Source organism: Diceros bicornis, chromosome 17 (assembly GCF_020826845.1).
Source record: "Diceros bicornis minor isolate mBicDic1 chromosome 17, mDicBic1.mat.cur, whole genome shotgun sequence".
In the NCBI taxonomy this organism is placed as follows: domain Eukaryota; kingdom Metazoa; phylum Chordata; class Mammalia; order Perissodactyla; family Rhinocerotidae; genus Diceros; species Diceros bicornis.
This window is the reverse complement of record NC_080756.1, coordinates 18,014,300-18,035,456: the sequence shown is the minus strand read 5'-3', so window position 1 is coordinate 18,035,456 and position 21,157 is coordinate 18,014,300. Positions and strand designations below refer to the sequence as shown.

Genomic DNA, 21,157 nt, shown 5'->3' with positions numbered 1-21,157 from the left:
CTGTGATCCTGTCTATCTCTGCCACCCTCCCCCACAACACCCCCCACACCCCATTGTTACATAGGAGACAGAGGTGGCTCCCCATAAATCGTGGATGTTACCAACCTGAGCTAACAGGCCTCAGTTTCCTCAGTTGTGAAAGGCGGATCATAATGGCACCTGCTTTGTAGAAAGCCTCCGATGACAGGCCTGGCCTGTGGATGGGGCCTGTGGTGGAGGCCGATGCTAAGGGATGAGCATCGCTCCAGCTATCCCGGGTCCTAACCTGGGACGATGGTCTCTAATTCAGTTTCCACATCTGCAAAACAAGGAGGGGGCGTACCCACCTCACATGGCCCCTGGGATTACAGGACTGTGTGTGGTGCTTAGCACGGGGCTGGGGTCAGGGCGGCCCAGAATGGTGCTAGCAGCTGCTAGTACCCAGTGTGAACTTTTTTTCCATCCCCGTTTTCAACATTCCTCCCCACACGCTTAGATCCCCAGCCACGGGACCCAGGTTGCTGGTGGCCCCTGCCCTCTTGGCAAGAAGGTTGTTCTGAGTCCCCTACCCCCTCCGAAAGCAGTGTCCCTCTCACCCCTTGGCCCAGGACCCCTGAGTCTCCACCTCCACAGCCCTTGGGAACTGGCTGGATGAGGGCAGCCCCTGCTGGATGAAAGTTGATCAAAATAGGCAGGGCCTTCCCCAGGGCTCCAGCCACAGTCTGCAGGTTCCCCGAGGAGCCCCAACCACGTGCCCTCATAGTGTTCTGGGAAGACAGTCCAGCCCCAGGCCTTCTGAAGGGTCCCCACGTGGGTGAGCTGGGGAGCCCTGGGCCCTGTGGTGACCACCACCCCCAGGAGTGTGTGGACTTCCAAGTACATGTCCCTGGCACCCCCGCCAGAGCCCTTGAGCGAGCCTGTGTCGCAGCCCCAGTACCTGCCAAGGTGGGGCGTCGGGAGATCTGCTTCTTTTCTCAGCCCTGCCTCCAACTCCATGCTGCTCTCTGAGAAGCCCCTCCTCCTCCCTGAGCCTTGGTTTCTCTGTCTCTTCAGTGGGGAGGTGAGTCTGGTGGCAGCACTCTGGTCTGGAGCGGAGCTTGCTGGGAAATCTCCCACCAGCTGTGGCTGGACTGAGTCCCTCTTTCTTTGGGTCACTCTCTCCCATGTCCCTGCCTTTAGCACAGACAGATGTGAGCACAGGGCAGGCCCCTGGAGGGGTGGCAAAAGGACCATTTAGGTGTTTGAGGAGAGGCCGAGGGCCGGGAATGGGGTGGGGCAACAGAATCTCAGTCCCTCTAGGTCTCTACAACACATAGTGAGGAAAATAGCTACCGAGTATCATGTTCCACCACTCACTAGGCCCTTTTCACATGATATTTGTCATTTGGAGCCCTCGATCCCCCTCTGTGAGCAAAGCGTGGTTATCCCCACCTCACAGGCGGGCAGCACTGCAGACGGTGAGAGCGAGGACTCTGGAACCAGACTGCCTGGGTTTAAATCTCGGCTCTAGTTCTTTCAGGCTGTGGAATTTGAGGCAAGTTACTTAACACTTCTGTGCCTCAGCAGCTTCATCCACAAACGGGGAAAATAATTGTACTTATTTCATAACGTTGCTATGATGATTACATGAACGAATGCATAGAAGTGTTTCAAACAGTGCCTGGCGCATAGTGAACACTCAATAAATAACAGCTACTGTTTTTACTAAAGAGAGGAATTCATTTCAGAGAAAGGAAATGACTTTCCCAAGCTCACTTGGCTTCCCAGTGGCTGAGCTGGGTGTGTCTAACTACTTAACCACTCCGTCTCCCTCCCCAGGCATTGTAAATAAAAGAAGCTCCATGGATGGCGGCTCCTTTCCCGGGCTCTGGGGACTGGGGTACAGGGTAGGGGGCTGCCGTCTCCAGCCCCGCCCTGCCCCACCCAAGGGCTGGAGCCTGGAGGCAGGCCGTTTCTTTCCACTGAGCAACTGGAAGAACTGGCCTCTGAGTCTTGCTAGGGGCTGGGAGGGCAAACAAGGGGGCATTGAGCCTGGTGGGGCCTCACAATGGTCGCTCTGTCCCTGCCGGCCGGGGGCTGGGCCCGTTTCCGTCGGGGACAATAGTCAAAAGGCAGTGACGCCGGCAGAGCCTGGAATCCCAGGCGGGATTTTCCGAGGCCTCAAAGCCTGCTGTGTATCCTCACATGGAGACCCAGGAAGCCTGCCTCCCTGTCTCCCCCTACCCCACCCACGCTGGGCCCCGTGCCCAGAGGCCCTGGCCCCCTCCCCAGCCCTGAGGTGCCACGGTCACTGGGGGAGGGGGTGGCTCTGAGGTCCAGGGTCTGAGTGGGCACCCGACACCCCAGGGGTCTGTGCCTGATGGCCTTTCCCTGGAGCCTGGGAGGGAGGAAGCTGTTCTACAGCTGGGCCCTGGCCGCCAGAACTTGGTTATGAAGAGAGACGGCAAGGGTCGGCCTCAAGGAGGCAGAGAAGCTTCCGAAGGTCACAGGTAACCACTCTGTCTTTGAGCTGTACGGTGCCACATGGTCAGCTCTGTGTCCAGCGTCCTTGGCTGTGTGGTAGCCAGCTCTGCGGCTGCAGAGGGAAGCCTGTGAAAGAGCCCGGCAGAGGTGGGAGGCCGCTGCGTGGTGGCTGGACAGTCGGCAGATTGCTAGTGATGCCTTTCACAAGGCAGATGTGTGGGGCATGTCCTGGTTGAGGGCAGTGCTGGGTCCCCCTCACGTGAGATCTGGGCCTGGGGATTCCTAGGGAGTTTTAGCTTAAATCTGGAGGAGCTCCAGCCCCGCCAAGTCCCTGCCTGCAGCAGAGACCCTGGGTGGGCCACTGGGCCTCCTCAGAAGTTGAGGCTAAAGAAGTGAGCCTCTGTCCATCCATTTTCCAGCCCTGTCCAGGCCTGGCCTTGTAGCCCCACGGCTCTGCTGGCAGCTGCTCTGTCCTCCCTGGAGCAGCCTGAGCCCAGCCCCAAACCTCTGCCTCCACCCCCGCTCTAGGATCAGGCTTCTGCCAGGCCCTGCCTCGGCCCCAGGCCGGGGGCTATTTGGGTAAATCTCAGGCTGGGTAGTGGGGCTTGGAATCCTCCAGCCCCCTGCGGAGAGGACCTGAAGGAGTCAGTGCAAGGCCGAGGAAAACCCCTCTCCACTCCCCGATATCTCCTTCCCCACACGCCAGGGACATCTGAGGGCAGGAGGCACATTCCAGGGTCCCCAGCTGGACTCAGAGCTGGCCCAAGGGCTATGGGGCCCTGGAGGCCTGGCCTTGGCTTCTGTCTCCACCCCCCACCCCCAGGCTCATGCTCCAGTCATCCTCCTCACCACCCTGGCTCCCCTCGCCGCCTGCTGCGCCCTGACCCTGCCAGGTGGAGGGGTGGGGGGGGCGCCACTTGAGGTCTCCTCAAGGTCTGACCCAGGAGCTGGCACTGTCCAGCCCCTTCTCAGGACCATAAATCAAGCCTGGTGTGGCTGCGGGGGCTGGGGGTGGCAGCTGGGCCAGGAAGGGAGTGCGGGGAGGGGGGAGGGGGGCCCTGTCCTGGTACATGCTGCGTTAGCAGGGAGCAGTGCCCAGCTGCGAGCCAGGCGGGCGGCATGATGACTGTCGCTGCCCGAGTCTGGGCACATCAGAGAAAGGGGCCCCCACCCCGGGAGCCCAGCCTTGGCGGAGACCAAGCTAGAGACCTGAGCCCCCTCCCAGGTAACTGGAATACCGTATAGATAGAGATGCACTCAGCCTGACAAGAAACCAGGACAGAACAGCAGCCCCCCAGGGGTCGATGGAGAGACTCCCTCACCAGGGTGGGTTGTTAGCCCTCTCCTTTTGGAAGGACAGTCACAGAATCCTCTGCCCCAAAGAACAACAAATACACACATGTCTCCCAAAGGAGCAGATGTGCAGACCTTGCAGGAAGGAGAGACCCCTTACCCCTGCGGGACAGACAGACATAAAGCCCTACCCCCAACCCAACTTGGCCAGAGACACAAACACATGAACCTTCCTGGAGAAAGAGACACCACCCTCCCCACCATGCAGGGACAGATGCCCACATCCCCCAGGAGAGCAGGCACGGACGCGCCACCTCCCGCCCGGTCCAGGTCTAGAGGCTGCCTGATGAGGTTGGGGCTGGGAGGCGCCTCTTTCTCACGCTCTCTGCCACTCTCTTGTCCGCCCAGCCATTTCCTCTGCCTCGGAGGAGGGCGGGCTGGGAGTGACATCCCAGAAAGGGTGGGAGGTGGAGGAGCCCCTGCCCAGGATCTCAGGGGGCAGATGTCAGAAGGGGACAGCTGGTCCTTCTCAGCCCTGCAGCCTGGCCCAGGCTAGAGGGTCAGCAGGCAGGGTGCTGGCTCCCCAGCCAGTCTGGCCACCGTCAGGAGCCCCTAGCCTGACGTCAGTCCCACTCATTGTTGTTGCTGGGCCTTGAGTCACTCCCTGTGACGCCACTGGGGTCAGCTCTGGAGCGGCTGGAGGTGGCCTAGAGGGCCAGCTTCAGGGCTCAGCTCTCCCCTGGGCACACACTAGGAAGGGGTGGGGCCATCCGAGACCACACTCACCATGCAAAGCCAGCTGCCTACTCCCAAAGTCTTGCGTTGACCTTCCAGGTCCCTCCACGGGCCTATGCTGCAGGCATGGCTCAGAGGGCCTCAGCCAGTTGCCAGTCTGCCCGGCTGGCCTTGGCTCTGGACTCTGGCTGGGAAGTCTGCTCTCTCCGTCCCTGCCCCTCCTCCCTCAGAACCCTCTCTTTCCACCCTCAGCCCTCGGTGGGACCTCTCCCCCCAGCTCTTTTCCTTCCCCTTCTCCAGGAAGCCTCCCCAGAATAATTCACTTCAGTTCCACTTCTTCCTGGAATCACCAACCCCCTTGCTGCCCATCTCCTCAGGTTGCTCTGCTGTGCTCTCTGCAGCCGTCCCACTTTTCTTCTGGTGCCCAGTCACCTCCCAACCTGCTGAGAGCAGGGCTTGGGACTCCTCTTCACTCTGAATGTGTCACTTTCTATTCCAGGCCACAGGCACCTCTCTGGGACGACAGCAGTAGCCTCCATCCTGGCCCCCTCTGGCTCCTGCAAAACCTGCTGCCATTTTTCATAGCATTTGTTGCATTTTCTTGTCCAAGTGTATCTCCTGGGCCATGTCCTCCATGAGACTCTGAGATCCCAGAGGGCCAGGATTGTGACTTGTCCTCCTTGGTATGCCATGGGCCTGGCATGTGGACAGTTACATACGTGTGGCATGAATGAATGAACGAATGATTACATCTTGATCATCAGGGTTAGGGGCATAGGATGGGAGAATTCATTTCACACAGTCTCACTTTTTTGGCCAAGACCCTCCCTCCCTGACAGGACCACCCAGACCGGCGGAGGACTCAGGGTCTGAGGTGCAATGAGAACCACCCTGTAAGGATTCAGGGAGGTAAGAGGAGGCAAGGGTCGGCCAGCATCTGGGCCTGAGACAGGAGAGGTGAGGGGGCTCAGCCTCACTCTCAGGCAGGAAAGCCTCCATGGAGACGGCGAGTTTTGGAGTAGGGTCAAGAGTGGGCCAAAAGGCTGGTGGAATGAAGAGAGTAGCTGTGTGGCCTTGTATTCATCAGGTTCTCCGGAGAAATAGAACCAACAGGATGTGTATAAATCGAAGGAGATTTATTAGGAGGAATTGGCTCATGTGATTATGGAGCTGACAAGTCCCAAGATCTGCAGTCAGCGAGCTGGAGACCCAGGAGAGCTGATGGTCTACTTCTAGTCCTAATGGTTCCAAGTGCACCGGGCTTGAGACCCAGGAAGCGGAGATTCTTCAGTTTGAGTCTGAAGGCAGGAAAAAACCCATGTTCCAACCTGAAGGCAGTCAGGCAGGAGGAGTTCCTGTTACTTGAGGGAGGGTCAGCCCTTTTATTCTGTTCAGGCCTTCAACTGATTGGATGGGGCCCACCCTCATTAGGGAGGGCAATCTACTTTACTCACTGTGAGGATTCTTAATGTTAATCTCATCTGGAGACACCCTCACAGACATACCCAGGATAATGTTTGACCAAATGTCTGGGCACCCTGTGGCACAGTCAAGTTGACACATAAAATTAGCCATCACAGCAAGTCACTATATATCACTGGACCCCAGTTTCATTATCTGTAAATTGGGAGGAAATTCTATTTCCCTTCAAAGGTAGTTGGAGAAATCAGCACAATAGTGCGCGTGAGGTGCTGGCATGGTGCCCAGTAAGGCTGAATGGTTGGTGGTAGTGATGATGATGATGTCAGGAGAGTGGCAGGGAGGGGCACTGAGATGGAATGTGTCAGGGGTAGAGAGATCAGTGACCTCTCTCACTCACTGGAAGTCTCTGGGAGTGGGGTGCTGGTTCTAACCTCCCTGGGTCCCCCTCCTTCAGCTCCTCACAGACCCTCCCCTCTCCATATTTTCTCCTGAGATTCCATCCTGGTTAAGTCCAGGCTACAGAAGAGGTTGCTGGTCTGTAAGGCAGGCAGCTTTCTCCTTCCCCAAGCCTTGGGGGTACTCCGAGGTTGCCCGGGGAGAGGTACCCACAGCTGGGAAAGTGACAGACGAGAGACCAAGGCTGTGGAAGGGCAGAACTATGGGGAGGAAGGAGAAGAGATGGGGAACAGATGGGGAGAGGAGGCCAGTTGGAAGAGGGGGTTCAATAGGGGGGTTTGGAAGAGCTGGGTGGGAGAGGGGAAGCCTAAAGGGTGGGTAGGTGACAGTGGTGTGCTGGAGCCAGTTGGTACTCGAGAGCCCATTGTACGTCTGATGATCAAAATGTCACCCTTCATTCACTCCGGACTCTGCATTCACTGATGTCCTGTAGACTGAAATCAGCCAGAGCAGAAAGTTGGCAAACACCACTTATCCAGGCATGAGAGCAGGTGTCGGGTGGGGAGTATTGGATACGGTAGTGCCTGGGGGGTCAGGGTGGAGAATCCAGAAAGAGAACTTCCATAGTGGTAAGGAAGCCTGCACTTGAACCCCAGCCTCCGCCACTTACTGAGTGACCTTGGGCAAGTTACTTAACCTCTCCTAGTGTCAATTCCTTTATCTACCTTGTAGGAGTGATTGGTATCGGGATTAAATTAATTGATATATAAAGCAATTAGAATCATGCCCTTTCCTTTTCACTCAATAAATGTTAACTATTATTATTTTGGGAGAGAAAGTGTATGGAAGGAAAATGAGCATCTTAATCCCTAAGTACACAGCTCAGGAGTGCCTCCTGTTGGGGTTGGGGGCGTGCTAGGCTCCGTGGGCATTAACATAGCAACTGACGACCCTTTGTCAGCCCTGGGGTTACAATCTACACGGAGAACCAAACGTGCTCCCAGGAAGTTACACAGCACTAAAAATGCACTCAGATTCCTATAACACTTTATAGTCCACAAGGGTTTTTCATATGAATTCTCTCTTGTCCTCACAACAGCTCCCCGTTTATAGAGAAGGAAATCAGAAAGGATGAGTTACGTCAAGAGGAACACGTAGGCAATGGCAGAATTACAAATCGTACAAGAACTGTCACCAGATCGGTCATGGCGGAGCACCAAGTACTGCTCCTGTATGACGGTAACAGAGTAAGGTTAAGCCCCTTTCTCCATCATCTTTGCAGGGATCCTGTCTATTAGGCATACTGGACAACCTGAAGTTTTGCCATCCTTCAGCGTCACGCAGCACATGGCCTGGGCACCTCTCCAAATGGCATGCCCCTCGTCTTGGGGGATCGGTGCCCCTTTCCGGCCTCTGAGCCCAGAGCTCGGGTCCACGTCTCCGTCTCAGAGGCTGGCTCGCCGCCGATGACTCCTCTCCGCCTCGGGAGGCAGCACAGAGCCCATCAGGCCTCTCCTTCCCTCTCGTCTCTATGGCGGAAGTGAGTTGTTCCAGCCGAAATACAACAACATTCTCGGTGGTGGGAGGGAATGGACTCGTCCAAATGAGGGGGATCCTTCTCACCGTCAAATCTTAAAATCAGAGACGTGACCAAGGAAAAGGTAGCATACAAATTCTGGAGCAGCACATGACTCTGTCTTTCCGCTGGTGTGAAGGTGAAACGACCTAGGCAGGGGCCGCGGTGTCAGGGCCCGGCCGCGCGTGTCCGCGCTCCCGCCGGAGGCCGGCGAGCAGGTGGGACCCGCTGGCCCGCAGGGGCGGGGCGGAGCCTTCCGGTGCCGGCACCGCCTCCCGCCGTGGTGGTCTGTCGCCCGCGGGGAGGGCCGTGCGTGCCCCGTGGACGTGGGTTCGGGAGGTAGGGGACTGCTCTCACGTCTGCTCCCGGCTCCTGTGCAGGCGCGGGCGCTCCCCGGGCCGGCGGGAGGGAGGGAGGGCGCGCCTCGAACCCCGAGCCCGGGCTGGCTCCACGCGGGGCGCCGCCCCCGAGACCCTCCCTGGACAGTGGAGGTGCGCGGGTCGTGGCGGCGGGAGAAACCGGACCCGGGCGAGAAGTCCTTCCTGCTTCCCGCCGGAGTCTCTTGCTGCCGGGCCGAATAGCTAGCATTCTCTGTTTGCTTTTAGCCCATCTCTTGCGCTCAGTCGCCCGCGCGGAGGTTGGGGCATACCTGCGGAGGTCGTACCTGGGCGTGAGGAGGACGAAGGGCATGGTCCGACCTTGAGTCATCCGAGCTCCAACCTGTACGCGTAAGGTGGGGATGGGGGTGCCCTGGGTTCCGGCCTGGCTCTGAGAAGGCGTCGGTCAGCCTCTGCCCCTGTGCTCTGCAGACTGGGGCCTTGCGGGGACCAGAGGGCCGAGATTTCCCAGGGCGGGGGCGGAGGCGAGGGAGGGGGTGAGCGTGAGGGGACAGACAAGCTCATCACAGACCAAAGGTGGCTGCTGTGGGAAGGAGGCTGGGGTTGGGCGGTACTGGCTTCCTGGAGGAGTGGAGCCTAGAATACCACTGAGAATGAGGGAAGAGCCTGGGCTTGCGGCGAAAGTGAGGAGATGTATGGTCTGTTTGAAGGTTTGTGGGGGACGCAAGAGGGGGAAGTTGTGGAAAGAAAGGTGAGCTGGACCAGAGCTGGGAGTGTCTAGATGGGAAACTGCTGGATGGAGTTAAACTAGAGCACAGGAATGAGCAAGAGAGCCCTGTGCATCCTGGAACTACGTGTGGGAGAAACCAGGCCAGCAGCCCTTGGAAGGACCTGGAATTCCTGGGTCAGGATGAATTGAGCAGTTACTTTGTACTAGGTTCCAGGTACTGAGTTTCCAGTGATGAATAGGATACAGTCTGTGCCTTGAGAGAACTGTTTGCCTAGTGGGAAAGACAAGGCAACCCCTGTGGAAAGATGACTCTAGTACAGGTAGACCCGGCAGGTGAGGGGCTGGGCTGGCTGGATCTGTGTGCAGTCCACAGACGGCTGCCCTGAGTTCAGTGCTGAGCACCGCTGTTTCAGGGGGATGGAGACAAACTGGAATACACTTAGAGCTGTCATGACTCTGGGGAGAAAAGATGTGATGTCGAGCTGGCATGTTTATGGGGACTGGGGACTTTTAGTCTCTAGAAGGGGTATATCTGAAAGGCTCATTTGTAGAAAAGCAGTGAGACTTATTTGTTGTGGCTCCTGATATCAAAACGAAGACTAGTGGTTTGAAGAAAGAGACAGCTTTCTTCAATAGAAGGAGTAACTGGACAGAGCTGCCTGGAGATGGAATGGTCTGCTGTGGGAGGTAGTGAATTCCCCGTCAGGGAGGTTTGTGAGCTGAACACTCTCAGCTAAGAAACTTGACAGTTCCCTCTCCCTCTGGGCTTACATTCAGTTACTTCCTGGGTTCTGGATCTCAGGTCTGTTCCTTCCTTCCCACTCCCGCCACCAGGGCTCTCATGTGGCCTTGCATCATCTCGGCAATAACAATATGATGATGAATTACAGCAGCTAATGCTTACTGTTTACCACCTGCCAGGTGCGGCGTTAAGTGCTTTATAGATGCTAACTCCTCCAGTCCTCGAGACAACCCTTTCAAGGTAGCTGTTAATATTCCCTTTTTATAGATTGGGGAAACTGAGCACAAAGAAGTTAAGCAGCTTGCCCAAGCTCACCAGGGAGCAGGTGGCAGAGCTGGGGTTGCAACCCAGGCTGTGTGGCTTTATGGTCACCGTTCTTAACTGCTATTCTACTATGTTTTGCATGTGTTATTTTACTTAATCCTTAATCTCTTCCACAAACCTTCAAACAGACCATATATCTCCTCAGTTTCGCCCCAAGCCCAGGCTCTTCCCTCATTCTCAGTGCTATTCTAGGCTCCACTTCTCCAGGAAGCCAATCAAAATTTAGAGATAAGAAAACAGACTCAGAGAGGTTGAGTGATTTATTTAAGGTCACAGAGCAAGATATAGGAGAGCTGGGATTCACAGCCAAGACTGTTGGACATGGAAACCCCCATTCTGCACTTCACTCCCCCCATCCCATGTGCTGCCTTTGTAACTGCCACTACTGTCGTGGCCTCCATCTGGACTCCTTGCCCAGCCTTTCTGCCTTAAATCGGCAAGTTTTTACCCGGTCTCTGGATGGCCCTGGAAACATGGGAGGTTCATGTATATGTGCCTGTGTCGGTCAGGTTTTATTTTTGTATTTTTTTATTTTTTATAATTTTGTTTATTTTTTTCCCCCAAAGCCCCAGTAGATAGTTGTACGTCATAGTTGCACATCCTTCTAGTTGCTGTATGTGGGACGCGGCCTTAGCATGGCTGGAGAAGCGGTGCGTCGTTGCGTGCCCGGGATCGAACCCAGGCCGCCAGCAGCGGAGCGCGAGCACTTAACCGCTAAGCCATGGGGCCGGCCCTCGGTCAGGTTTTAAAGCCCGGTCTTAGCGTTCATTGGCTTCTCAGAGCAATTTGTGGCACCCAAATAGTGAAGGGCTATTCTTTGTTCCTCAGCCAGAGTTACCTTCCTGATGCACAGATTTGGTCTTGGCACAGTGGGGCGTTGACTCCTCACTGCTCTCAGGACAGAGGCCAAGTGCCTTAACTTGGTCATTCGAGGTCCCCGGAAGCCAGACTCCAGTCTTCCTCCTCTTCTCACTCCCACCTGTAGTCTTGTTTACCTGCCTGTCTCTCCTCCATCCCGGCAGCTTCTCCAGGGCAGGGGCTGGGCTTGCCTTTGAGCGGCCAGTGCCTGGCGGGGGTTGCACAGTGGGCCTTGGCCGTGAACTGCACTGAATACCATGATGAATTCAAGGCTTGGCCAGTGGATTGGGCTGGTGACTTTGAAGGTCTCCCTGTTCTGGTCCAGAGAGTCTAAGACTCTCTGATGGTCTGTGCTGCTGAAATGCAGAGAAGAGCCGTGGAGGCAGAGGCTGGGCTGGCCTGGAGGGAAGGCCTGCACCGGTAACGTGCAGACCACTCAGAAGCTGTCCGCATTCTGACCTGGCTTCTCTTGCAGGGTGGCCCCTGGGTGGGGTGAAGCTCCCCGTCTTTGCTCTTGTCTCCCAACTCGGGGTGGGCGGCTGGCTGCAGGATGAACTGTCGCTCGGAGGTGCTGGAGGTGTCGGTGGAGGGGCGGCAGGTGGAGGAGGCCATGCTGGCGGTGCTGCACACCGTGCTCCTGCACCGCAGCACAGGCAAGTTCCACTACAAGAAGGAGGGCACCTACTCCATCGGCACCGTGGGCACCCAGGACGTCGACTGTGACTTCATCGATTTTACCTACGTGCGCGTCTCCTCTGAGGAGCTGGACCGCGCCCTGCGCAAGGTTGTCGGGGAATTCAAGGTAGGGGTGTGGCTCCGTGGGCGGCAGGCGGGCCTCCAGTGCCCCTCCACCCGGGCTTGCTGTTGGACCAGCTTACCCTTCCTGGGTGTGTGTGTCAGGTTCTTTCAGGTTCTAAGGAACAGGCGTGTTCTGAGCTCCTCTGGGGAGCTTGTGTAGGGGAGGCAGGTGGGGGGCTCACAGAACTACCCAGGGAAGGAGAGCAGGAAGCCCTCGCAGCATTGGCGGTCAGGTCCCCAGGGTGATCATTGCCCCCGTGGTCCTGACCTTCTGTCTGACTCCACAGCTCTCTCTACTGGCACCTTCTCTCGGCCTCTGCTTCCACTTTGGCCTTCACCAGTCTGGACCCTTCCCATGTGGAACTCCCTGAGGGAGGATTGCTGGGCTCAGGCCATCACCATCCAAACACGCCAGCGTGGCCTGTGTTTGTGTGTGCCTGTGTGGGTATGGGAACAGGTGGAAGGGACACACCAGCCTGCTAATGTTGGTCACCTCAGAGGGTGGGAATGGCGGTGTGTGTTTTTTTTTTTTTTTTTTTTTTGTGAGGAAGATCAGCCCTGAGCTAACAGCCCTGAGACAACGTTGTTTGTCTGACTTCCATTCCACAAGTGGTTGGAGAGCCCCTGTGCTGTGCAGGGCCCTGTGTGCTTGTTGTAGGGCATGGACCCTCCGAGCCCAGAAATTCGTAAGAGTTTCCCAGTTCCCCTTCAAGGGAGGCAGCTGTAGGAGGTCCTCGGTCTTCCAGATGCCTGTGAGAGGCATGTAGAGCATAGTGGTTAAGAGCACGGACTCCGGAGCCAGGCTTTACCACCCGACTCGTGTGTGACCTTGGGCAAGTGACTCCACTCCTCTGGGCCTTGGTTTCCCTGTATGTAAAATTGGGAAGATAATTGTGCCCACCTCATAGAGTGTATGTACTATGAGGATTAAATGAATCGTTACAGAAGTTTCAGCCATTGTTACTGTCAGTCAAGGTCACGGGCCTTGGCTTGTCTGTGAAGGAGAGACTTATTCTCCTTCACAGGAGAATATTCTCCTTCACAGGAGAATAAGTCATGGGCAGTTCAGAACTTGAGGGAAGCGTCCTTACCCTCTGGGTTGGCCCTACCTCAGATGGAAAGGTGTTCAGAGTCCTGGCTGCCCTAGGAGGAGGAATGTGGGGCCACCTCCCAGGTGGGGGTTAGGCAGAATTATTGGACCTGATGGTCCCATTTGCTTCTCAGAGGAGGAGAGGAAGCAGCCAGGTCTGGTCTGTCCTTCCCTTCCCCCTTCTGTTCCTTGGCTTCCTTCTATCTAATCAAGGGTCATTGGGCTTTCTAGTCCCTTCTCCTGCTTTTCTTTAGAGACTGTGAGTTCAGGTTGTCGTCGAGTGTATGAAATAGGAGGATTGTGCTTCACTGGCAGTGGGGAAGGCAAATAGGGTTTCCTTCAGGAGGAGATGTTGGAGAGAAGGTGATTTTGGAGAACGTTTTGAAGGATGGGGGCTGAAGGGTGTGGGGTTGTGGAAGGAGAAGGGGGGCCCTTCATGTAAAGGTGAAAAATAGGGATTTTGAAACCAGGCGGTCTGATTTCAAACCCTAACACAGCCAGTCCCTGGCCTGTGACTTTTGGTGAGTTATTGTGCCAAACGTCATACATAGGGCAGTGACTCTGAGCCTCACTTCGCCTCAATAAAATGGAGGTAATATACCTGCCTAACAGAGTTGTTGAGACGAGGGGGTGACATTGTGTGTGTAAAGTGCCTGGCCCCGAATAAGTGCTTAAAAACACTAGTTCTGAACAAAGCTGGAGGCGTTGGGCAAGGAGACAGATTTTGCTGGTGTGCTGGAAGTACTCAATTTTAGGCTGGCAGTTTGCTGTGTGACTTCACACAAGTCCTTGATCCTCTCTGGGTCTCATTTCCTTCCCCTCCCTGAAGGGCTAGTAAAGCTCGGAGAGTGTGATTCACTGGGGCGTAGGAAGCAGGCCCTCACAGGGCGGAGCTCCTCAGAGGTCTGCTCACCTGTTACCCTTCCTTCCCCAGGATGCGCTGCGCAACTCCGGTGGCGACGGGCTGGGGCAGATGTCCTTGGAATTCTATCAGAAGAAGAAGTCTCGCTGGCCTTTTTCAGACGAGTGCATCCCCTGGGAAGTGTGGACGGTCAAGGTGCACGTGGTGGCCCTGGCCACAGAGCAGGAGCGGCAGATCTGCCGGGAGAAGGTGGGCGAGAAGCTCTGCGAGAAGATCATCAGCATCGTGGAGGTGATGAACCGGCATGAGTACCTGCCCAAGATGCCCACACAGTCCGAGGTGGACAACGTGTTTGACACCGGCTTGCGGGACGTGCAGCCCTACCTCTACAAGATCTCCTTCCAGATCACCGACGCCCTGGGCACCTCGGTCACCACCACCATGCGCAGGCTCATCAAAGACACCCTTGCCCTTTAGGCCTCTCGGGGGCCTTGGGTGCTCCTTGGTAGCTCTCAGACCTTGGCTTCTGGGATTGTCCCGTTAGGCCCCTGGGGCTCTGGAACCTGTGCCGGGTCCTTGATGAGACTTGGCAGGGCCCCCCCTGGCTTCCTTGTTTTGTGGTTGCCAGTATCTGGTCATTCTGTTAACCTTCACTGACGGTCAAGTCTGGCCTACACTGTCTCCCTGCACCCCTGGTGGGGGTGCTCCTTCCTTCTCCACTGTACAGAAGAGCCATCTGCTAGGATGGTAAATAAAGCTGAGAATGGGCGTTTGGGTTGAGCCATCTTGCCTTGGCTTGTGTTCTGCTCTGAAACGTTAACACTTTCTGGCAGACCTGTGAGGACACAGGTGTGTATTGAGGGCATTATTCCAAGATGAGGGGAGTGCATGGATGGGATTAAAGATAGATTAAAACTGACTGATGTTGTACTTTGTTGGACCTTCACATAAGCAAGTGTTACCCAGCCAGGTGTGACCGTGGTCAGTCGCAGGAATGAGGACACAGGTCAGGATCTGTTGCTTTTGGACATGACTGTGCTATTTCTCGTCCCTCCCTAAGGAAGCTATGACAGCCCTGGCCTTTATAGTTTTTGGTCTTGCTTCATGACAGCCCCAAAGAATATCTTCTCTGTCTTCATAGAGCACACAAAGGCCCCCACGTGCACCAGAAAGCTCATTTGATTTGGGGTTTCTCTCTCTGGAGATTGGCCAGTTTGAGACTGGTGTCTGGTGACACTTCTTCCAGGCTGGGCTGGCCCTCGCTGGTTGTTAGGACATTGCTTTAGTAACTCACACACATTTCTACACAACGATACTCAAAATCAGTGAACTCCATTGTGTGCTTTTCATTGATTTATTCCATATTTTACAGTGCTTTTTGGCTATATCTGGGCTAGTTCTAACCAGACTCAGTGGGCTGTGTAGGGAGAGGTGCTAAGGGAGAAATGGGGAGGGGGCAGGATCTTGCCCTTGGTCCTAGAGCAGATAGGTAGCCAGGATGGCCAGGAAGTGTTTGCACATTTTTCCCATTCCAAGCCGCCCTTGACCATGTGGTATTTCATGACAGGTTTTGTGATGTTCTACCCTTCGTCTCTGGGGCATCGGGGAATTGGAGAACTCAGGAGGTTCTCAGGGGTTTGGGGATGGGGAGGGCCCGCTCCCAGCAAGTCCTTGATGGTGCGTGATCCCCACCTGGCCTGCTGAGGACCTTCTTTTCCTCCTAACTGGCCATCAGCTGATCCCTTCTGAGGGGTTGGCTGATGCAGGTGTTTGCTGGCAGTGGCTTTGTTTTTCAAAAGAGAGCTCAAGGTTACTACAGGAGTTTTCAGGAGACCCGAGCAGGAGGGTCTTCCCTCCATCCCAGCTTCCCCAGACTTGCTGCTTTTCTGCAGCCAGACTCTGCTCCCCTCTCCCAGCCTGGCTTGGCTGTGGGACATCCAGCTGGTAGGGAGCTCCCCCTCCGTGGACAGTTCAGTAACATCTCCATCCCTCTTGGCATTGTGATTTCCCAGAGGTAGGGGAGTGATCTTGGGGTCAGGATAGGAGGCCTGGGGACTCAAATCGGTGCTTTCCCGCTGGTCTATAGCTCTCCTTGACCTCGGGCCTGAGCAAAGGAACGTGGTAGGCCTTGAAATCCCCCCCCCATCTCTCCCTGCTGTGCAGTCAAGGAGGCACTGGCCTGCTTGTCTAGCCCCAGGAGGCTTCCAAAGGGAATGACGGATGAGTAAGGGGAGGTGTCACTCACGTCCTGAGGCTGCCCATTTCCCTCCTGCTCCGGTGGCTGCCTGGGCCACCTAGCAGTACTGAGCTTTGGCCCAGGGACAGAAAGCCCAGGAATGGGGATGGCCCTTGCTTGTCCCGCGTCTTGCACCTGGGATGGGGTCTGGAGGATCTTCTCAGGGCTCTGAGGGAGGTGCTACCTTTAGTCGTCTTTTGCCAGGAAGGAAGGAGAGCTCTGGGTTTGGCTGGCTGGTGCACGGGCCGGATTTGCATGTGTGGGTGTGTGGGGCTCTGGGAGGGGAAGGAATACCCCGGACCCTAGTCCACGCTGGAAGAGCCCTTTGTCTAGGAAGGGCCTGAGCGCGCTGCGTGAGGGGTGGCGGCGCAGGGCGCCTGGGATCCGCCCCTCGGGTCCCTCCCCGAGCAGCCGCCCGCCCGCCGCCGGCCCGGGCTCCCGCACATCTGGCGGTCCCGCGCACATCTGGGCAGCCGGCGCCGGAGCATGAACGGCTCGCAGGCGGGCGCCGCGGCCCGAGCCGCCTGGCTGAGCTCCTGCTGCAACCAGTCGGGGGTGCCTCCGGAGCCCCCGGAGGGCCCGCGCGCCGTGCAGGCGGCGGTGCTGGGCGTGCTGTCGCTGCTCGTGCTCTGCGGGGTCCTGTTCCTGGGCGGCGGCCTCCTGCTCCGCGCCCAGGGCCTGGCCGCGCCGCCGGCCCGCGAGCGGCGCGCGTCCCGCGAGGCCGAGCCCGGCGGCACCGGCGGAGGCGACGACGACGACTCGTAGGCGCCCGGCTGCGCTCGAGGGTCGCGGCCCCCGGGGGGCCCTCGGTCTCGGCGCCCGACTGCAGGGAGCGGCCCGACGGCTGCTGCGGAGCGAGGCTCCCGGGCCCTTGCCCAGAGCGCTTCCCCGGGACCCGCGCGCCCGCGCAGGTGAGGGCCGGCCGCGCAGCGGGAGTGGGGCGGAGGAGGGCCGGATACCTCCCTGTCGAGGGGTCTCTCCGGGCGCAGCCGGAGAGCCAGCTCTCAGCGACTCTGGTCCCGGCCCTGGGAGTCCAGGGGTGGCGCCTGCCGCTCCGCCAGGTGTGCGGGATCTGCGGGCAGAGGCGGCCCCTCCCTCCTCTTCCCTCCCGCTCTCCTGCAGGGGCGCCCCCACCCACGTCCTTTTTCTGGAGCAGCCGGTCACTGTGTAACTGGGAGAGGGGGAGGCAGGGCGGATCAAAGAGGAGGGGTCTGGAGGAGCCGCAGAGTGCCTTGGAGCTCTTCCCTGTCCCCACGCCGCCCCTCGCTTTGTTCCAGCCCCACCTGGTACCAAGGCCCAACTCCGTAGCGCCCCAGCGCTGCCCGTTCCACTGGGAGGCTGAGGAGAGACATGGCCACAGAAACTCAGGCAACCCAGGCCTCCGGCTCCTGCTTCCTCCCCTCCTCTCCTTCATGAAACTTTGTCCCTGGAAGGAGGTGTAAGATTCCTCGTTGTGGCCCCCCTCTTGAGGCAGGGATGGGAGTGTGGGTCATGTTTTAGGGCAGAGCCAGGGGTGTGGATGACCCTGGGGGATGGGGAGGTGTGCCCGGGGCCCCCTCCTCTAGCCCCTGCTTAGGCTGTGAAGAGGGATGTGGCCCAGACCAAGGAGCTTTGTGGGTGTGTGTGGGGTGGATGGCAAGGTTCCTAACAGCTGGGGGCCCTCAGGAGCGCGTTGCTCCAGGAAGCTGCGGCTGAGGATTCCCAGCTGTGGGGGCTCCATCTGGCCCTCCTGCCTCTGCCTCTCCAAGGACAGGAACCATCTGGAGGAAGGGGCCTGGGTGGCCTAAAGACAAGGTAATTCCAGGCGAAGGCCACCTCCAGCAGAGCCACAGGGGTGGGGGGGGGACGTCTTCACTGTCCCTCTCGTCTGTTCAGCGTCATGCCTAGGGGCTCCTGGGAGGTTTCTGTGAGTGGGGCTGTTCACTGGAGGTGCCTCCCACCTCCCTTGTCCCTCCCACTCTCTAGCCCCTCCCCTGCTTGCCAAGGGCAGAGGCAGGGTCCTGGCTCCCCTCTGAGAAGGAAGCCAGTGCAGGTGAGGGGGGCTGGTGAGGGGCAGGGGGACGGTGGAGGGGTGCAGCGAAGCAGCTGTGAAGCTGAGGACTCGTGATCCCTGCACGGAGCAGCCTGGGATTTGGTGCTAATCCAGGCAGCCGTGCCGCCCTGGCTGCTGAGCCGTGCTCTTCTCACCTCTAGGACGCCGCACCCGCCCCTGGAGAGAGGGCTGTCCAGGGCAGCAAGGGCTGTGTGTGTGTGTGACTGCTCCTGGCACAAGGGCAGCGGCTGCCTGTGGACATTCCTCACATCCTTTGCCGTGTCCTGGGGGAGGGGTGGGCACTCCCTCTCTATATGGTGTCCGGGGTCATCCACCCTGTGGCCGGTACATTCTGCAGCTTTTCCACCCTCTCTCCCTGTGCTCTCCTCTCCTTCTCCAGCTGGGACCGAGGGGTTTCCATGTCCACCGGGAACCCTTCATTTTACAAATGGGGAAGCTCAGAGAGGAGGAAGTGACATGCTCAAGGGAATGACAGCTGGAACCCACCCTGGACCTCCTGATCCCAGCTCAGGGGGTGGGGGCGGCACCCCTGAGTGAGAAGGCCCCCTCAGGTTGCCCCTCTTGCTCTGCCTGGCTCCCTTCCCAGCTTTCCCACCACTCTGAGATGCTGATGCAAAATATGGCTGCTCTCTCCCCGAAAGAATGACCCTTCACACACACGTTTGGCATACGGTTTCTGAGACTGGAACCCAAACCCCCATCTTACTGCCTCCCTCCTATCCCTACTTCCCCAGTGGCCTTGCTAGATACCTTCTTGCTGCTGGCGACAGTCTTCCAGATGCTGGCAGCAGCTCCCCGGCCAGCTGGGCTCAGCTTTCCTGGCCTGAACCTGAGGGTGGGAGTGGGCTTAGAGGGTCAGCTGGAATGTACATCTATGGAAAAAAGTCCCAGTGGTCAGAGCTGAAGGATGGGAGGCAAGAGTGATGACTTTGGGTTTAAGTCCGGCTGGTGTTGGGGGCATAGAGAGGTTTGGCGGAGGGAAGGGCTGTGCCCCCACCATCGTGGTGTCTGCTCACACCCAGGGAGGGCTGGGGGTGGGGGAAGGGGGGAGGCAAAGGCTTTCTTCATCCAACTTCCTGCCTCTGCTGTCCCTTCAGCTCTGTGCTTGGAGAGCGGGGTGTGTGATGGGGACCTCGATGTTCCTGGGGGAAGATGCTCAGATGTTTGCTATGGAACTCTGAACCCTGGTCAAGGCTGTCAGACTGAGGGGGAAGGACAAGAATTTAGAAAATTGGGAAATAGGTGCTGCTGTCACCCCATCTCGCAGGCTTCAGCTGGAGTGAGAGGTGGGGGAATGGGTGCAGGTCTGAGCGCCAGGAGTGAGGCTGGGCATCTGGATCGCCAGCAGGCTCTGTCAGCCTGCACCGTCGTCCTTGGGGGAAAGGCTGGGGTGACAGTGGGTGGAGATCTTGCCTAACTCTTCTCCAGCCCCTGAGTTTCACTGTGAGCTGGAAAAGGCTGTCGGGGATTTATCCAGTTCATTCCTTGGCTTCCACATAGCATAGTTCCCTTTCCAGCAACGATGGGGTGGCTATCTCTTACAGATTCCTGAGCCTTGCTTGGTCTGTCCCCCAGAGGGCTCTCCCTCCAGCCTACTGCAACGGGAGCTCCTGCTGCTTTTGATCCATGCACGCTGCAGATGACAGCCTGGGAGAAACCTGGAGTGTGGCGAGACCTCCACCTGGGACCCTTGCACTCAGCTGCTGCCTCTGCTCTGCTCCTGAAGTACTTGGGCGTGGGTCTGGGAGGTCAGCACTGCGGGAAGGAAAGCCCCTGGGTGATTGCCGTGTGTCCTGGGCACTGAAGTGACCATGCGCCCTGGATGCTCGGCACAGTAGATGCTGGCTTTGCTCCCTGCCCGCCAGGCCTCCGGGGACATGAGCATGTCCTGTCTCCCGTGCAGGGTGGTCATGGTCTGACAGGCCAGCGACCTGTCCCTGCTGAGGGCTGTGGGTCAGTGTCACCCATTTGGAGGTCTTGGGTGCTCCAGCAATGCCCCATCACTTCTTGTGGCTGGTTATTAAATACGCCGGTAATGCAAACTTGGGTGGGTATCGCCAGCTCCTGACTCTTGGCATTAGTGACTGCCCGCTACCCCCACTCCCCTCCCCCTAGTTTGAACTATTTCTGGCAGATACTGAAATAGCAACCCAGCCATGCCCCTCTTCCCTGGTCTCTCCTCAGTGGTGGCTATTCCCCTCCACGCCCAGATCCAAACAGGAGGTGAGGCAGACAGTGACTCTCGTGCCAGCACTTGACTGCCCCCCTGTGGCCATTGTGAGCAACAGCACCGTTTCATTCAGGGGGTACATTGGGATGTGATCCGAGTCCAGCCTGAGCCCAGGGGGTTTGAAATGAGAGTGGATTTTGTCAGTGTGTGCACTGAATTCTAGAGTGTAAACCATCCTGACTTTCAGTCTCTTCATCCATAAAATGGAGGCAATAATGTCATTATGAGGATCAAATAGGTAATGTGCTTGACTGTGGATAAAAGGCTTTCTACACTGTAATTACCATGTGATGTATTATTTTCCCTGAACCTGACCATCCCCAGAGAAGAGGTGTAGACCCACCCACCCTGTTCCTAGTATTTACTGAGTGACTGCTCTGTGCCAGGCGTGCTGGGGGGGGGAGGGCTGGGGATGAGGAGGTAAATGAGACAGAGCCCCTGGCCCCCAGGGGCTCACAGTCTAGCAAAGAGCTGCTCACAACACTGAATTAAAATAGACAATCAGAGGGGCCCAGCGTCGACAGAGCCAAGGGCAGAGAGTGACCAGCTTGTATAGGAGGCTGCATACTAAATGGGCACTCACCGGTGGGAGGGAGAGGGGAGAGGGCAGAGGGGTGGGGCCAGGGTGCTCTAGAAGCAGAGGTGTGAAGGGAGATGAGACCAGAGCGGTGGCACCTGGAGAGGAGTAGAATTTACCCTGGGGTTTCAGTGACATGGTGAGATCCAGATCTCAGGAAACTGGGGGGTAAGTCTGGGGGCGGGAGCAGCCTGGAGAAAGAGAGACAGCAGGGAGGCTGTGGTCAAAAACCAGCAAAAATGCTTATGGCCTGGATGAGGGTAGAAAGGAAGGGGTCAGATCCGAGCGATATTTGGGATTCAGGATTTGATGACTGTTGGACGTGAGGGAGGGGGAGAAGGAGGAGGGGAGGACCGTGCCCTGGCTCCTGGCAGGCTGGGGTAACAGAGGGGATGTGATGCCTGCCACCCACCTGGGTGATGTATTACCAGTTAGGACTTTTTGGTCTAAATTTA

The 21,157-nt window shown here is 57.4% G+C and overlaps 2 protein-coding genes across 9 annotated transcripts; both read left to right on the top strand.

Annotated features, from left to right (window-relative positions):
* Positions 1–7,859: 7,859 nt before the first annotated feature.
* On the top strand, positions 7,860–14,386 carry ATG101 (autophagy related 101). 6 transcript variants are annotated; one of them, XM_058558194.1, is made up of 4 exons: positions 7,860–7,949; positions 8,470–8,597; positions 11,332–11,658; positions 13,679–14,386. In XM_058558194.1, exons 3-4 carry the CDS (start codon positions 11,407–11,409, stop codon positions 14,081–14,083), a joined length of 657 nt encoding a protein of 218 aa, XP_058414177.1. In that variant the 5' UTR covers positions 7,860–7,949; positions 8,470–8,597; positions 11,332–11,406; the 3' UTR covers positions 14,084–14,386. The 6 variants fall into 6 exon arrangements, with proteins under 6 accessions (XP_058414177.1, XP_058414176.1, XP_058414178.1 ...); XM_058558193.1 differs by lacking the exon at positions 7,860–7,949 and adding an exon at positions 8,118–8,203; XM_058558195.1 differs by lacking the exon at positions 7,860–7,949 and adding an exon at positions 8,210–8,355.
* A 1,482-nt stretch (positions 14,387–15,868) lies between these two features.
* On the top strand, positions 15,869–20,502 carry SMIM41 (small integral membrane protein 41). Of its 3 annotated transcripts, XM_058557538.1 has the most exons (4): positions 15,869–16,753; positions 17,120–17,280; positions 17,508–17,636; positions 19,440–20,502. In XM_058557538.1, the coding sequence occupies exon 1, from the start codon at positions 16,329–16,331 to the stop codon at positions 16,605–16,607; it is 279 nt and encodes a 92-aa protein (XP_058413521.1). In that variant the 5' UTR covers positions 15,869–16,328; the 3' UTR covers positions 16,608–16,753; positions 17,120–17,280; positions 17,508–17,636; positions 19,440–20,502. The 3 variants fall into 3 exon arrangements, with proteins under 3 accessions (XP_058413521.1, XP_058413522.1, XP_058413523.1); XM_058557539.1 differs by lacking the exon at positions 17,508–17,636; XM_058557540.1 differs by lacking the exons at positions 17,120–17,280; positions 17,508–17,636.
* Positions 20,503–21,157: the final 655 nt, after the last annotated feature.

What these genes read in the sequence shown, in the direction of transcription:
- ATG101 (XM_058558194.1), top strand. Translation starts at nt 11,407, where the DNA reads ATGAACTGTCGCTCGGAGGTGCTGGAGGTGTCGGTGGAGGGGCGGCAG. An exon ending in AGGTTGTCGGGGAATTCAAG is followed by an intron (nt 11,659 to 13,678) that starts GTAGGGGTGTGG and finishes TTCCTTCCCCAG; the next exon opens with GATGCGCTGCGCAACTCCGG.
- SMIM41 (XM_058557540.1), top strand. Translation starts at nt 16,329, where the DNA reads ATGAACGGCTCGCAGGCGGGCGCCGCGGCCCGAGCCGCCTGGCTGAGC.